The 17,972-nt window shown below is 40.8% G+C and overlaps 1 protein-coding gene across 8 annotated transcripts in view; it reads left to right on the top strand.

Annotated features, from left to right (window-relative positions):
- The window catches only part of EBF3 (EBF transcription factor 3), a 230,632-nt gene that overhangs the window by 147,599 nt on the left and 65,061 nt on the right, over positions 1-17,972 (top strand). For 5 of the 8 annotated variants that reach the window (XM_089510158.1, XM_089510159.1, XM_089510164.1 and 2 more), the window contains 2 exons: positions 12,247-12,328; positions 16,167-16,311. In XM_089510158.1, the coding sequence (XP_089366284.1) occupies positions 12,247-12,328; positions 16,167-16,311 (227 nt within the window). The remainder of the gene's footprint in view (positions 1-12,246; positions 12,329-16,166; positions 16,312-17,972) is intronic. The other 3 variants (XM_089510161.1, XM_089510163.1, XM_089510160.1) reach the window with 1 other exon arrangement.

Raw genomic sequence — 17,972 nt, 5'->3', positions numbered from 1 at the left:
TTCCCTTATCCAATGAAATGTCCTGAAAAGTCATAAAATTATCAAGATTCCTCTACAAATTGAGGCAATCTGTTTCAGTGTTTCATTCCAGTTAGCAACTACCATCCAGTTTAAATACATGAGCCTACATTGCTTCCAATCTTTGCCTACATTGCCTGGGAGGGCGGCACCACAATAAGACATGAGCCATATGTGGAGGAAAGGCCACAACTTTATTCACGCAAAACCAGCAGCCAAAAGGTAGGGTTGGCCAAAAGCATGAGGTCTGGATCATCGTACAACTCGCTGTTGTAAGATACTGGCCAGTCATATATCAGCAAGATATCGGGATGAGCTAGGGGCTGATGGAACGCCCTCTCATATCCATGCAACCTAGTGATTGCATTCAAATTAAATCCCCTAGTCACCGGGAAGTGGTGTCACATTATGGCCCCCACAATGGCCACAACACATGTCCTCATCGCTCCCGTGTCCCATAGGGACTCCCGATACAGTGCTATGCAACCATATAGACCATGACCACCAGATCCAGACCCTCTGCTGCCGCCACAAAAGGAGTTACGCAGTAACGCCTGCTGCCAACCCTACCAACACAAAGCGCACAAAGCAGGAGTCCAAGAGGAAGCTGCCAAGCCGGCCTGCAATCCTGTCCAAAAGGACATATTGAAAGGAAACAGCATGTTCCACTCGTGTCCAAGGCAGCGAATCGACGGCAAAACGCTGGTGCCGATTGTCCAAACCTTTAGCGTGTCACAACTGAAAAATAGAAATTAGCAAACAATAATAAGCTGCAATCTTAACAACACAAGCAGCAACAGAAAACATGGAAACCATTCCCATGAAGTAAGGGAAATACAAGGAATTAACTGACATTGCAAATCCAGAGCAGGGTCAAATAGAAAGCTCCCAATGGCAGCTATTTGGAAGCAAGCCCAATTCCAGGATAATAGAAGAGGCAGGACGCCTGGCCCGAGAAAACTGCGATGAGGAAGGAGCATCAGGACAAGACAACCTGGCATGTGAGCCTCTACAAAAGGCACAAAGGTGATCGAACTTGCACTGGGTGCGTATGCACTTGCCAACATTAAAATCCCAGCACAACAGACCCTTATCAGCAAATTGGGATGAAACTTGGGACAGTGCTCGTGGCGCAGCCCGAGTGCCTACTTCCAGCAGCCAAATTTCATTGTGGAGCAGGTCCCAATGCTCCCTGGAATTCTGCGAAGCATGCTGCCTGAATGCCGCATCGTAGGCGATAGCCACTGTGTCTCCCGCAAAAGCCTTGGCCCTGAGAACATTAAGCAAATGGCCGTCTAAATGCCACGCTCGCTCAGGGAAGGCCATAGAGACTACCACTTTAAAGATGGTGAAGCCCTCCAACCAGTTAGCAAAGGGGTGCTCAGCCGGTGCAACCTTGGGCTCCTTCTTGGCCTTCTTCGTCGAAGTAACAGCAATAGCCTCCTTGCCCTTAGGCTGGAGGAGGGTGAAGACATCCACGTAGCATCCCCGAAGAATGAGCTTTCTAACATTGCTAGATAAGTGAGCTCCCGGAGGGCGCTCACCTGGAGCACAAATGGGTAAATCATTCATCTGTGGATCTACCCACACACCCTGGAGTCCTGGACGCCAGGCACACCTCATGATGGCCCAGCGAGGCAGGCCAGGAACCAAGGCATGATCAACCCAAAAACCATCCCTCCTGCATGGAACATTAGGTTGAGGTCCACCTGCAACTGCAGGTTGCTCGGACCCCGCAAAACGGGCCATTTGCCGTCTCCTCTTGGCCTTCCTTTTCCTCTTCCGTTCCTTGTGCCGATCAGCCGATGACGACGCTCCAAGCCCCCTTTCATCATCCGACAAAGAAGAAGATGAACTGGAACTGGACGAATCCGAGGAGCTGGGCACTGGTTCCCTCGCCATCTGAGATGCAGGAACAAAAGAAGGCGCAGCAGTGGCAGGCTGACTGGAAGTTGTAGCCTGCTGAATCAGGACAGCAATGGACCTTGATAAATTAGCGATTATCTCGGGTGAAAGTGAAGATGCCGCCGCAGGCAGTGAAGGAGATGAATCTGCGGGAGGCTCTGCAACAGGCGTCCCTTTGGGAGTGGAAGCTCTGTGTGTCCGTGCCATGCCAGCCCATGACCTTCTGGGCAATCCAGACTGACCCCTAGTAGTAGGCCTGGATGCGGAAGGCACAGGAGGTGGCTTTGGAGGCATACTGATAAGCCCAAAGAACCAGCAAAAGCAAGCCACAAAACCGCACCAGGCAAAATAAACCAAGTTCAAAAACTTACTTCAGCTGAGGCTGAGAGAGTGTGCCTACAAAAAAGGAGGGGGGAGGGCACCCCACTGATAACTGTCAATGAGCCCGTCTGGAAGCGTCTCCCAAGAGCTCTGTTCCAACTAAAACCACTAGGCCACACAGTCACGAATTACAAAAGAAGAGTGCAGGGCTCCAGCAGGCCTGAAATTGCCGAAGCAACAAAATGGCCACTGGGCCAAAACAAAATGGTGGGCGCAACTATTCCCGCCAAAAAAAGGCGGGGAAAAAACCCCACCCAAGCGGGGGAGAGGCAAGGGGCAACGCTAGGAGGAGGCAAATGCCGCCCTCCACAAGCCCCTTTAGCTTCCAAATCAGCCCGGACCCGGGCCAAGAGGGAGGGCAAAGCCCTCTGTGCTCACCTCCTGCTCCTCTCAGCTTGGCTCTGCACACCAGCAGAGCCAAGCAGCAAATGGCACCATGCACTGGGTAACTGGGCCTAAATAGGCCATGCCCAGGGGGTTGCCCCCAGAGCAGCTGAACCAATCGGTCGCCCTGGAGGACCGAGGCAACCATAGAGAGGGACTATCCGCCCCCTAGAGCGGCCTTTCAGAGGCGGAAGTACCTCCCTTTCCCTCCCCAGCAACCAATCGCCAGCAAGCACGCCCCAGCAAAGCATGCTGGGGCACTCCACCGAGCCTGCGTCGCCGCTCCGGTGGCAACACGGCCTGCCCGCTCATTCGGGCGGCCGTCTTTTATACCAAGAAAATAGTTAACCCCTATCATTCTTATGTTGTGCACTACAAAACCCATCATCTCTAGATAATGGTGGGGGTAACAGGTGCTGCCAGCCAATAACATCTGGAGGGACACATATTCCCCTTTTTCAACTGCATAATACACTTAAACTTCTATATTGGCTTTGGATGTTCCCGTAATCCCCATATCATAATGTAATTGGGAGCAGAAGTAGGGTCATAGTGCACTATATATCATACACACACACACAAGAAGATGAGAATGCCTGTTGTTTCTGTTTCTTTAGCCTTTTCCAGCTCTTTTTCTCCTATTGTTCTCTGCGGAAGGGGAATAAACTACACCATCTTCAGGATAGAGTTCTGCTTGCATAAAACAATAGTATTGTGAATTTTTCCACCATCATGTGTCAAGGGCATTCCTTCTCTATCTGTGAGTTACCCTCCTTACAGGTTGAGATGGAGCTGTGCTTTATCCTGTAGCTCCTCAAATAACTTCCCAGACATGATAAAATTAAAACTTAATCATAAATATATTTAAATAACAGCATATTTCTGCTCAATTTATTCTCGCTTTCATCCTTCAAACTTCTTTTTCATAGTTTCTTATCAGATGGCAGTGTTCTCAAGGCAAGGAGTTGTCTTTCATAAATCCTCCTGCCCATTAATATAGCATTACATAGTAATAATGTAGTACAGGATTCCCCTGTCTTTTGACACCTCACTTTCTGACACCTCTTCCTTTCAGCACTTGCAAATTACAGACAAGTTCCATTAATTTGAGGTGGGTTCCACTCTTTTGTCAGTCTTTGACTCACTTGAGACTCTCTCTTGCTCTGTGTGTGTGTTTGTGTTTGTGTGAACTGAGCTTTTGAAAATGTTCAAAAATGATATATAGTGCAAGCTAAAAAAAAAAAGAAAGAAAGAAACCTGGGTTCCACTTTTCAACCAGTTCTACCTTTTGACAGTATTCTAGAAGTTTATCGCATGGGGGTTAAACCGCTCCCCAGCGCGTTCTAATGGGGGCGAGTGGGGGCGCGCACGGAACGCGATGGGTACCGGATGGGGCCCAAAATGCAACTTTATCGCATAGGGGGACGCCGCCGCCGCGCGTTCCCATCGCGTCCCAATTCAGTTCCAGAGGGCGCCATTTCTGGGGACGCTTTGAAACAGTTCCCAGAAATGGCGCCCTCTGGAACTGAATTGGGACGCGATGGGAACGCGCAGCGTCGTCGGCGTCGTCCTCCCGTGCGATAAAGTCGCGTTTTGGGCCCCATCCGGGGCCCATCGCGTTCCGTGTGCGCCCCCGCTCGCCCCCGTTAGAATGCACTGGGGAGCGGTTTAACCCCCATGCAATAAACTCTCTAGTCTCAATCCCATCAACTAAGGATGTGAGTGTGGCTTCCAGCATTACATAATAGTGGTGGAGTTTATACAATTGCTTCTATTCCTGATGATGATGATGATATAAAAATATATCTATCAGAATATTTTAGGAATTCTAGGGTCTTTTTTATTACATTATCAGAATATTTTTGAGAATTTTAGAAGGTGAAATCCAAAAGTAGATTATGTAATGTGTTTTCTCCATGTGAAATATATTTAAGTGTTGGGCAACTGAGCAGAGGACATGGGGCAATTTCTTGTCTGATGCCCCTGCAGGTCCTATGTGCCAGCCCATGTACAACAGATCCCCCCCCCCCCCCGGCTCTAAGTCAGACAAAATGGCAACCAGAAGCGACATAACATCCAGTTAGCATTTGGGACAGTGACCCCAAACACACTGCAGAAATGGCCCAAAACACACTGCAGTTTGAGACCACTTTAACTGCTCTGGCTCAATGCTAGGGAATTCTGGGAAATGTAGTTTTGTGAGACATTTAGCCTTCTCTGGCAGAGAGCTCTGATGTCACAATAAACTACAGTTGCCAGGATTCCCTAGCAATGAGCCAGGGCAGTTAAAGCAGTCTCAAACTGGGGTGTTTATCACACTATACTCTTAAAGTGCTACTATTCCACTTTGACTGCTCTAGCTGCCTCCTGTTGCATTCTGGGATTTGCAGTTTTAAGGAGGGGTATTTAGAATTCTCAGGCAGAGAACTTCTCTGCCTGAGAATTCTAAATACCCCTCCTTAAAACTGCAAATCCCAGAATGCAACAGGAGGCAGCTAGAGCAGTCAAAGTGGAATAGTAGCACTATAAGAGTATAGTGTGATAAACATCATTATATTACTGCAGTATTTCTGCAGTGTGTTTTGGACCAATATTTTGCTGAAAAGGAGGTATTTGGGTATTGTAAGGTGAGGGGGTGTACTGAGTTTTTCTTATCTTTTCTTGTCATTATTGTGCAAAATTTTTACTGATTTTTTAGAAAAAGGTTTCAGGGGGGCTTTGGGGAACTCGGGGGGTTAAGGGGCACAAATATGCACCCACATATTCCTCACCCCTATCCTATTTACTCTAATAATTTTTTTAAAAAACCTATTGTTTTCAGTAGTTGCAAATGCTATTTATTCTGTCACTGAATTTTTGACCAGCTTTGTTATCTGCCAGCCTCAGTGCTACATAGAAAAAAGTTAATTTCTGCTCATATGTATATGTATGTGTGTAGTTCTGTATGTGCAGGTGGAGAGAGAGAGAGAGAGAGCAAATGTGTAGAAAGGCAAATATCTAGGTTGGTCTAGAGTCCCCTTGATTCTAAGCCTAAATTATACTTGATTGAATTATGTAAATATATACCTTATTTGGATCCTGGTCTTCTCTCACACAGGCTTGTGAGTTGAAAAAGAAAACAAGGCATGACTACAGCTGGAGGAGGAAAACATTCATCAAGCATTTTAGTAGTGTATTCAACTGCTGAGAATCGCATACAAAATAAAAACTTGGTGATTGAATGTGTTTGACATATGTTCCGTGCTAGGTTTTGTCTTCAGCACCTTCAATTCAAAGAGAATATTCTTTTGGCAGTTCTAGGCAGATCTTTAGAGTGATGCTTCCATTCAAACCATAAATTGTCTTGATGGCTAAGGTAGACATGTCAAATATGCCACTTGCAATTTTGTTGTTGTATGTCTGCAAGTTGTTTCTGACCCTAAAGCAAACCTATCATGGGTTTTTCTTGGCAAGATTTGTTCAGAGGGGGGTTTGCTTTGCCTTCCTCTGAGGCTGAGAGAGTGTGACTTGCCCAACATCACCCAGTGAGCCGTTTACATTTTTTTAAATTTAGAAGCTACTGCAGATGGTCTGTGTGAAAGATGGATGGGGAAGAGAGATTTTTCAAAAGATGACAGAAGAATGTTCTTTTCCCATTGTGGCCTCAATAGTCTACCTACAGTAGCTACTACTGTTCCTGGGTGGAGCTCCTATCTGCAATGGGACCCCCCCTCCGCCAAAATGCAGTGAGAAATAAAAGGGCTATTCTCCCAAACCACCCCCAACTGCCAGTGAGCTTGCAAGTACCTCTGGTTAATAGATTCCCCAGTCCATTGTGGCAATGACATATTTAGAGAAAATGCCAAAACAGCATCAGAGAGCTTCATAGTTTAAATAGAGTGCTCTTCTACAGGAATATCTGGGTTTTTTTATAGAAAGGTTCAGTACTGATATCATAAAGCAGTTGGCAAACCAAATTTTCTGAGGATCCCTGTGAATGCTACTGTAGAAACGCATGAAGTAGTGGGGGGAAATTATTGAATCTTCCTTTTGAGAACTGGCATAACAAATTTGGTATCTCCATGTACAAGTCAGTCTGAGTGCTAAGATACAAAGGGGAGGGCTTTCCCTCAGTTTCACCACCTTCTCAAGTGTGTGGTTAGTGAGGACATGGGAGACAGCCTTCTCTGTGGCTGCTCCCAGGCTGTGGAACTCCCTTCCATGCGAGATCAGGTCAACCCCCTCCCCTGCTCTCTTTTTGCCAGCATCTAAAGACATTTTTATTTAGGCAAGCTTCTGGTGGCCAGATTTTACTTATGTAGTATGACCTACTGTTTTAATGGTTTTTACTCTTTAAATGTTTCAAACTATGCTGTTTTTTAACTTGCATTTTAATATTGGTATTATTTATTTATTTTAAAAACTTATGTAATTAATGTTTTAGTTTTATCCATTTTAATTATCCCTTTAAATGCTCTGAACTGAAAGTGTTTTGGATTTTAGATATTTTTGGATTTTGGAATATTTTCAAACTGCCTGCTTTTGCCTTGCAAACGAACAACCAGGAGCATCACCTGTGGAGACTCAATAGCAGAAATGTGTGGCTAGAGGTCTCTCTGGAGATCTCAAGTATAGTAACCAGGTCCCTTATATAAAATAAAGTGGTGTAGTATCTGTGGGCTGCAGAGAGAAAGACATGACATTTCAAAATTTAAAAAATGCATGAAAAATACAGTGTACTTTCCAGTGACTGGGACAGTGGTGGCAGGAGGCAAGTGGCACTAGAAGATGGCAAGCAAAAGGCCCAGGAAGAGCTGCCTTGGCAATAGCAGCAACCTCCCCACTGATGGGCAGCCCAAAATTCAAATTGCTCTTTCCAACCACCTCTTCCTGCAGCCCACAAATACTGCAACATTTTATTTTATATAAGCAACCTGATTATTATACAGGAGATCTCCAGAGAGCCCTCCAGCCACTCACTTCTGCCTTCAAGCCACCAGTGGCAGCAGTGCTCTTAGTTGTTTGTAAGGCAGAAGTGGGTGGCTGGAAAATAGTCCAAAATCAGGGGATCTCAGTTGTCCGTTCATGTCTTTCTCCGGCTTCACATACCTCTCCAGTTTTGCAAATGTACAGACTATTGTGTTGTAGCTTCCAAAGCTTCAGATGTTAAAGCATTCTGGATTTTGGATAAGAGAGAGACTCAAACTATAGTACTCTGCTAGCTTGATATATTAATACATTCCTGGCAAGGGACTCCACAAGGGACTCCATGATCATCATGGCAGGATGATTGCCATTGTGCATCTCCAGCTGCCAATGAGCCTGCAAGTACATCAATGACATGGGGCCCTTACACACTACACAATTATAGATAGCACTGTGATTCCACTTTAACTGACATGGCAATACCTTGTAAAATCCCGAGCTTTGCAGTTTAGCAAAAGCTTTTTAGAATTCCCAGCCAGAGAGCTCCTTTAGCGCCTCCTCAAACTACAAATCCTTGGATTCCATAAAATATTGTCATAGAATGTTAAAGTGGAATCATAGTGATATTATTGTGCACTGTTAGGATTATAGTAGGCCTCTTATAATAATATATGGTACTTAAAAAATGACATGAGTTTTGGCATATAAAAATCCATGTGATGTTTCCAGTCACAATCCTGAGAACATGTTTCTGATCAGGTTCTGCTCATCAATCCATTCTGAGTGGCAACCAGTTAACTGCCATATATATTGTGCTTCACAAAAATGATTCTTGTACTTGTGCAAAGCCACATTGCAGAGCCAGGAAGAAAACCCATTTGTGTGAGGGCACAGATGACTACTGAAAAAAAGAGTTACAGGTAGGCAATCTGTTCCTAAGTAAAATGGAAGACAGCTGTTTTACTGTATGCATATCCTCAACTGTCTAATTTGGAGAGATGGTCCCAATTAATTTCCTAATTTTACTCTACTCCTTCCACTTCCCCCCTTTGTGCTCAGTTTACTTCCACTGAGGGAAACAGAATTCAAAATGCAAGTAATGCAAGTGGAGGCATGTGGAAACCTGTCTTTCTCAGTAGGCTTAGGCATAAGCAAACTGTTGCAGCCTCTCCTAGCTTCTGTGTTCTTTCCTCACTGATAACTTTTGCCATATTGATCACACTCATGTGTGAAATGTTGGATGATATGCTCTCTGTCACTTTCCACTTAGAATTCTGCTGAGCATCCCTTATGGTTATGCTGAAATGGATGGAACAATTTGTGTCTTAAATGTTTAGCATTTGATTTACCAGGCAATTAGTAGCTGAAATATATCTGTTGCTTTTCAAAATTGTTTTGCTATACAATACCCATTCATTTTCTATTGTGTCCTGTCTGACCATATACAGAAGCCCACAGGTATGATAACAAATGGCAAAAGCTAAGTTTACTGTTAAACTACTTATTATATGAAAGGAATGGGTTTGTTCTTAATTTGATACAATGTGTGGGAAGTTATTTTCTTTGGAAAGATTATGGAAATGGGAGGCAACCATTTTTAAAAATTATTATTAATCTGGAATCATGGCTGGGGGAAGGGTTAACCATCCCATTCTGTCACATCCTATTCAGCCTGAGGAAAAATAACCCCTTTTTGCTTGTAGTATTAAATTTGAAAAAAATAATAATTTTAGTTACATTCAGGGACATCACTGGAGGAGTGGGGAATGCAGACCTAGTGACTGGGTTGTTACCCAGTGGGGCAGTACACCCAAAGGGACTGGAACAGCTACTGGATGGGCAGGTGAGAAAGGGTGTCACCTCCCTTTCCCATTTGTCTAGCAGTCACATAGATCCCTAAATGGCTCTCCTCAGTAGTGGTGGCTGGCAAGTGGGTACTCTCTGGTTGGGCAGGTGGTGGGAAGGCAACCAGGTGACACCAACCTCAGTGACACCACTGATTACATTTGTTGTTGTTGTTGTTGTTGTTGTTGTGTTCTTCCAAGTTGTTTCCAACACATAGTGACTTTATCATGGGGTTTTCTTGGCAAGATGTCTTCACAGAAGGTGTGTCATTGTCTTCTACTGAGGCTAAGAAAGCGTGACTTGCCTGTTGCTTATTCACTAGGTTTCCATGGCCAAGCAGGGATTCAAACCCTAGTCTCCTTGAGTCCTAGTCCAACATTCAAACCAGTATATCACACTGGCTATCCGGTTATATACTACACATTTAATGTGTATTCTCAAGCCAATCAGGTAGCAGGTAGGGCCCACACTTGCAAAATTATGCATCATGCTGGATACCACACCTGAAAAGGAATATTGTAGAGGTACAAAACTACATAAAAGAACAACCAAAAATGGACAGGTTGGAGGGCCTCCCCTGTGATGAAAGTTTATATAATGTCTGTGGTCTTTAGAAGGATGCAGTGATACCAGTGCATTGGTTTTATATAATATGGAGAAAGTTGATAAAGGTATTATCTCTTGTGTTCATAATACTGGAACCTGAGGTCACCTTTTGAATCATAATAGTAGCATTCATAAAAAGAACTGCTTACCACAGTGAATCATCATCATCATCATCCTCATCATCATCATTATCATCTAATTTTATCCAGGCTGCACATGTCTTATGGTTGTACTATTTTAAATTGTTTTAACTAGATTTATCTTGTCTTGTTTTTAACTGATAAGCTATTTAATATATTTCAGTCTTTATCAAATATTGGTATTGTTTATTGTTTTAATGTGATTTATTGTAAGCTACCTTGTGATCTTCTGATATAACGTGTGATATAAATATTCTAATAAATGAACAAACATATAGAATTCACCAATAATGGCTGCCAACTTGGACAGCTTTTAAAAGGGGTTAGACACATTCACAGAAGATAGAGTTGACAACAGCTTTTAGTTATTTACTACCATCTGTATCAGAGACAGTATGAGAATGAGCAAGAACATGAAAAGGGTAGTAGGCACTGATGTCCCCCATGTGGACATTCCATGGGCAACTGGTAAGCCACTCAGTGAACACCGTGCTTGACTAGCTGGGCTTTGAGTCTGATCCAGTGTGGTCATTCTTATGTTTTTATTAGGGTCAGTTTGGAGTTGTGGAATGTGGGATAACTTTAGGTAGGCAACTTGATCCAACAAGATCTGGAACAAAATTGAGGCCTCACATATCTCTTGAACCAGATTACCTCTCACAAAGACTTTCTCTTTGAAGAGAGGAGAGCCTTTAGGGGTAGTTCTAAAGTCTGGAGTCTTGCATTCAGTTGTCCTTCAGTCACTTTGGTCTTGTGCATTACCTCTGCTCAGGAGCAGGCATTGAATAGTACAAGGCTCCTAGTTTAGGGCTGATTAACTATTTATGGAAATCTGGCTAATGGAATACTTTATTTAGGATACACTGTTTGGAAGCTTCTGGTACATGGAGTTCCTTGCCAACAGGCTTTGTGACAGGGCATGGGTTCAGTACTTCTGAAAGGTCCACAGCTGGTATTTCAAAACAAACTACTAACACCTGCCATGTTCTGAGTTTAGTTGCTGTTCAGGATTGGAATCATAACATCAGAGCAAGCAGAGTGTATGGAACATCAATGTGTTTAGTTGAACCACAGAAAGGTTTTCTGGACTGAATAGCTGTCCAGTTTGTTTCTGACATTACACTTAAAAAACAACAGCAGCGAACAATTTGTGGCCTTCTCCAGTATGTTTATGCCCACTAGAAATATTATTGAAATACATTAAAGGATTCTCCTCTGCTGCCATTTTAGAAAAGTAAATGACCTATCTTTGTGGGTGACTGAATAAAAATGATGATGATATTTTAACTTCAATGTATAAGTGTGAGTTAAATCAATACTATGACATTAGTTTCTTATTGATATAGGTGTTTGTCTTTGTACTAAACAATTTAAACCTTAATCCTGTGTGTGTGTGTGTGTGTGTGTGTGTGTGTGAGAGAGAGAGAGAGAGAGAGAGAGAGAGAGAGAGAGAGAAAATAAATCCAAATGAATTTAATGGGGCCTATTCCTAAGTATGTTAACATACAATAGCATTCTGAGACAGAGGCCTTATGCAGAGAGATTTGGGAGGGCAACTATTCTCAGCTAAGGGACAGTGCAACATAGCTCTCCCAAGAGCTATGGGTTGGGATAATGGACCTGCACCTTAGTGCAGTTGCACACCCAGGAAGAAAATGTTGTACAAGGAAGAGGATGCCAGTCACAATCTGAAACCCTATATATATACTTACTAAGAAACAAGTCCTACTGAATATAATGGGACTTCCAAATAAGCATTCTTAGGATTTTGCTGTTAATATAGTAAATTGTTCCCCACTGAATTACATTATTTGCATATGTGCCCCCAAACTATCTATCACTTTCTGAAGACTGAATATGCAGATGTTCAAGGGTATTTTTCACTCTAAGCACATGATTTGTTCTTTAGCAATAAGAAAATAGCATTTGGTTTGCATCAACATTTCAGTTGAAGTTATGAATGAAGACCTTGTGGCATAGTGACAAACCTATTCTGTATCTTTGATATCCCTAATATTCTCTGGCATTAATACATTCCAATTTTGTATATTATTTTTTTTAGATTTTTTCTAAAGTTTTTCCTCAAGTGCAATCAAAACTGTTTGAAGAATGCAGGCAACCCACGAGATATGCGAAGATTCCAGGTACAAATTTCAAAAAGAGTTAAGATTACATTTACTGTACAAGGTTTGCAAGGACTTGTACAGCAATGATGATGATGGTGATGATGATGATGCAATTAGTTTAAGTTATTATTTTTCCTCCATATTCGTTGTTATACAGTAAATATTTGTCAAATTTACCTACCAGAAGTTTACCTAAGCCTCCAAGCCTTCAAAAATTCTCATTAGAATAGAAGGAGGTTGGCCCTCCCCTTTCTATTCTTATTTTAATTGTTCCTTTTATGGTAATTTGATGAGGACTAAGCAGGAATACCTCCTTCCTCAACATATACAACACATAACAGCTTTGGGCAGCAGCTGTTTCCCTGTTGAGAGCTCTGAAAGGTTCAAAGTTCTAGCCTGTACAAAGGTGTTTCCATATATGTGGCTGAATAGAGAACCAGTAAGAACATAGAAATGTCTAAAAACAAGATTGCTGTCTTCAGAACTTTCATTCTATCATTGAGTACTTATACCATACAGAAAAGTGTTGCTTTAACTGGTTGGGAATAGTTATAGAGCAATGCAACATTTTGAATAAGAAGTATTACTAGACCAAGAGGTCATTCTCTAAGAAAACACTTGTAATTAAAGATTACAACAGAGCATTGGTGTATCCAACCAATCATGTAAAACTAACTTGCAGTGACTTTATGTAGTGAGGGGGGGAAATACCCCTTCAGAAAAAAAAATCCACCAAGTCTCAATTTTTTAAAACAAATTATATAATTATTTTATGCTGCTCAGGTTCATGTGGCATTGATAATATTGATCCATATGAATAGAGCATAAATTGAAGCCTCGAATGACTGGAAATGTATCTCTTGTTTGAGTGACTAATGAAGCATTGGGTCATGAGTAATCTTGTGGTTGGCAGTGAAGCTACTAAAAGAACTAGAAGGGCTTTCTTATGCTTCCTTATCTCACATGCCTGTTACTCAGAAGTTTTAAGTGGATTTAACAGTATTTCAGTTCTTTTGAACATTACTTTAAACTTTTTAAAACTGTCCCAGCACTTTTCTATAGCTGTGCTGCAAGAATGAGCCAATAAAATAAAGCTGATAGCATATGTACTTGATGATTTACATAAGTTTTGCTTTGCTAATACTCACTTATATATAAACAACATAACAAAAATGTATATTTTAAATATTTTAGCTTTAGAAACTATATTTAGCAACTGGAAGAAAACTAACCCTTTTTAGAGTTACACTTAGCAAGCTTCATTCAATCCCAGTTTTAAAAAACATAAGTGTTATGAATTGCAGATATTGGATACTGCTAAACATCATTGAAAGTTATAAGCAGCTAGTTCTGTAGTGTGGACATAAGGATTGGAATCTGGGATGTTGGAAGTCGAATCCAACTTTATCAATCACTTATAATGAGTGTCCTAGAGAAGCAATCCAGTCTGACTCTATCAAGAAAACAGTGCAGGCTAAAAAACCACTGATTTCCGGAGAAACACCCCCAGGCTTCTCTCAAGGGGAACACAGATGGCTGCCTCAGAGGAGGCAGAATATACAGGAGAAGGTGCTGTAATAGCTGGTAGCTAATTACAGCATGTGGAAAAAAACAGGATCAAAGGTGAACAAAACATAGAAAATAGGAAAGAATATGCATCTGATGTCTTGGACCCACTAGTCTCAAAAGGGAAAATATCTTGCATTTTCATTTACCCTGTGTAATTGCTGGATGCACCCTTTCTTCATTTTTTTTCTTTTATAAATTAAGTTTAGTCCTTTTCCTAATATGCTGTACATCATTCTTCTCTAAACTAAAAAAGAATGTTAAAGCAGTTGCTCTGTTAGGAAAAAAAAATACACCAACATAAAAAGGAGCAAGAGTAACAGTACAAAAATGGTTAAAATAAAGGTGGGGCTGCTTTTGAGCTATTTGAAGTATTGTAGAAATTTGGCAGATGGATTTGACCATATGTACATATAGCAAAATGAAATACTATACTTCAAGAGGCTGAAAATTCTCCTTTTGCTGTTTGCAAGCTGATGTTTTTTTCAGTTTTCTTTTTGACTCATACATATACATGACATTTTTAAAAAATCTAATAGATACAACTCATGGAAGTATCTTTCATGTATGCACAGAGTCACAATGGGTAAAAGGCTTTTCATGATGATTTTCTCTTCATTGCTATTTTTGTGCAGTAACATTTCTAGGATACAATTAATAATTCTGTGGACTAGAAGTTTTCAATTGAATGAACACACAATTTTGTAAACATTTTTAAAATATTTATTCTGAGAAGATGTTAGAATCCAGAGCAGGACTGACCCATCATCTCTTATGGGATGAGACACAAGTAGAAGCAAGAACAAGACTCTTTCTGATATATATAATTTCTTTGACATAGCAGACTCAATGTAGCATTTGAAGGCATTTGAAAGTGGGTTCTTTTCATGGTCTGAAAGCACTTTCAGTGTACATATTCACCTTGGTCTTTAAAGAGTTAAAATGGTGCTTATCACATTAAATCTCCAATTCTGTGGTTCCTTAAAAGGTATCAGGGGTCACAAGCTCTCTTTCTCTGAGGGTGGAATGAAAGGTCTGTCATAAGCATGTGCAGATGGCCCTGAAGCGGCAGCTTTAAGCCAGCTCTGAAAAAGATGGGTGGGGGCCCCAATCCATCCAGCTTCTGCTCAAATAGGAACAGAAAAAAAAATCTGCTCCTATTTGTGGTCAAAAAAGCCGCCCCTTTGCTGCTGGAGCCAGCCTTTTGCTGGTTCTGGGACAGGTGATGTCTAAATACCATGCCCCCAAGTTGCCTGGAAGCAGGCCAGCGTGTAATCACCAACACAGCTTTTGGGTGACTGTCTAAACACCACACTCCCAAGGCAGCTAGAAGCCGGATTTACCGGGCCCTCTGTTTTGGCCCCATCTTACATGAGGCTGTAGAAAATGTTGTAGCCATTGCTTTTTCAACACTGGAACTCTCACAGTGAAGGACACAAACAAAAAATGTTCCAGGTTCATGTCACGAATGTGCTGAGATTGTGGGTTCACATGATCCAAACATGTTTCTGTTCTCAGCATATACTTGGGATGGGAGAACTACACCACTCCTTCAGCTAGCATAGTTCATTTTTGTTTATGTCCTAATGTGAGAAAAAAAGTTGTGTGGTGCAGGTTGGGGGAAGGGGAGAGAAACAATAAAAAAAGAAAAAAAATCATTGCCCCTTCCTTCCTGCAGGCATCATCCATGCAGGACTTTAGATAATATGACTTCAGATCTCTCCAGCCATCTCCCCACCTGCTGGAGAGAAATGCTGTCTAAATGCAATTGTAAAAGTGACCAAGTGATCATTTCTGAGGAGAACACAGAGTCACATGTATTTACTGACTTATGAAGCAAAGCATTTTTCTCTGATTTGGAGTGCTCACACTTCTTCATCTCATGTCAGTCTCAAGTGTACAAATTTTAATTGGATAAACTATCTAGTCAATATATCAACAGATCAATCAAAACCGTAGTTTTTCAAATGAGTGGTTAGAGGGGTGTTTCTGAAACTAATGGCTATAAGAATATTTTCCCTACGTTGAATTTATTTGTTAGCCTAATAGGATATTAAACTCTAATTAGGGCAGTGGGTATAGAGGAGGGTAAAACTGTGAGTTGAAAAATCTCCCGTGATAGCCAAAAAAGAGAGAATTGAATGGCATCTGTGAATAAGCCTGTGTTCAGAGAAAAGGAACAGATTGTACGGTTTTACTTTGTATTTAAAAATATAGCATATTGCAGATGATACACTACATCTTTCAAAAAAGGAAATGTGATTCTTTTCTGTTTTTTCCATTCCCTCAGGTTGTTGTATCAACAACAGTCAATGTGGACGGCCACGTTCTGGCTGTCTCAGACAACATGTTTGTACACAACAACTCTAAACATGGAAGGCGGGCTCGCCGCCTTGACCCCTCAGAAGGTACGGCCCCTTCTTATCTGGAAAATGGTAGGCACACATTTACATGCCTTTTTAATTTGCAATGCGCTTTTTTCACACCATATTTATGTTTCTCTTCTACTCTGTTTTCTTTTTACATTATCTTTTGTCCTGTTGATCATCTGATTAAAATATGAAACATTAGCATACCTAGTTACATATTTTTTAAAAAGATAGCTCCTTCTGCATTGGCTTTCTTTAACATATAACATTTTGCAACATACAGTCTTTCTTTCATTCTTTTCTCTTCATTTGTTTGCAGCTTTGTCTTGCCATTTCAATTTGATTTGATTTTATCTTGGCTTGCCATAATCCTTAGTCCAGAAATAATCTCAGATTATGAATGTAATTTTAAAGGGATCCTTTCCAAAAGGACCAACTCTGTAAAGAATTTACTATGACGTCACATTCCTGTACCTGTGCCCTAGTGCAACAGATTATGACACTACTGATATGTTTAATATAATTTGGTTAGACTCATTAAAATTGACTTGTCATCTGCTTTTTAAAAAGGAGTTGTGCAAGGGGAGCAATAGTTCAAATTTTCTAAATTTAGAAATATAAAATCACTACATCATTCCTAAATATGTTGCACATATTTTAAATATATATTTATTTGCACATTCTGACATTTAAAACTAGAAATCTACCTAGCATATACTTAAGACCAAATCCCAAATTCAGCTGTCTAATAAATTGAATGGAAGGGCCATCAGTGCTCTCCAGCCCTGTTTGTGGAGAACTATAAATATTTATGATTATAACTGCATATTATGCATATATGATGTAATATTTCTTGTAATATGAGGTACATTCCTAACATGAAAAAGAAGTTTGATGACCTATTTATTTATGGCATTTATATGACAACAACAACAACAACAAATTTATTTGTACGCTGTCTCTCCCAACAGTAACATATACTGTTATGGCATAGCAGTATATAAATCATAGACAGCAAAACTTCTAAAATTAAAGAAATGAAATAAAGGATTTTAGTTAAACAATTAGATCAAAAGTATACTTCAAATATTTGAAGTAAAGCAATTAGATAACATTTAATTGTCACTTTTATATTCAACTTCTCTTATTCATGTATCCCTCAAAGTGCTTATAGTGCCTAAAATCAATATAATTAAGAACAGCTACCTTAGGATAGATAAAATCAGTACATAAACCATAGTAAAACCCCTAAAACCTCAAAACCTAAAACCAACACCAGGATAGCTAGACTTTAAATGCTACTTAAAAGACTGAGACCCAACAAATCTTTCAAGAACCTAGGTACTAAAGCCAATACTTGTTCATAGTGTTATACAAGTGTAGGAATGATTTTTTACAGTTGAATGAACCTTGAGGAGGGAACCATTTGTAGAAAGTCAAGAGGTAAGGTGCTGATGCAAGATTTCCTGCAAGTGATAGCTACCGCAGTCTGCTGCAAATGTTTAGATCTTTGCCTATAGCAATGTCTGGACTAATCATAGAAGCATTTTAGAATGCAATGAAATAGTTTTAAACTTGTAAAACTCCTTCAATCAGTGCCAAATTGTGCTTAAATAAAAGTAAACACATACTTGTTCATGTGCAGTGCATTTATACAGTACTGAATGCACTTCTTCTCATAGTGCATAGTTAAACTATGGTATTTGTTCCAGAGGATTTGGAGTTAT

This window comes from Sceloporus occidentalis, unplaced genomic scaffold, assembly GCF_023333645.1.
Source record: "Sceloporus occidentalis isolate IW3139 unplaced genomic scaffold, rSceOcc1.0.p SCAF_2, whole genome shotgun sequence".
In the NCBI taxonomy this organism is placed as follows: domain Eukaryota; kingdom Metazoa; phylum Chordata; class Lepidosauria; order Squamata; family Phrynosomatidae; genus Sceloporus; species Sceloporus occidentalis.
The sequence above is the reverse complement of the archived record's forward strand: the minus strand, read 5'-3'. Positions and strand labels throughout refer to the sequence as shown.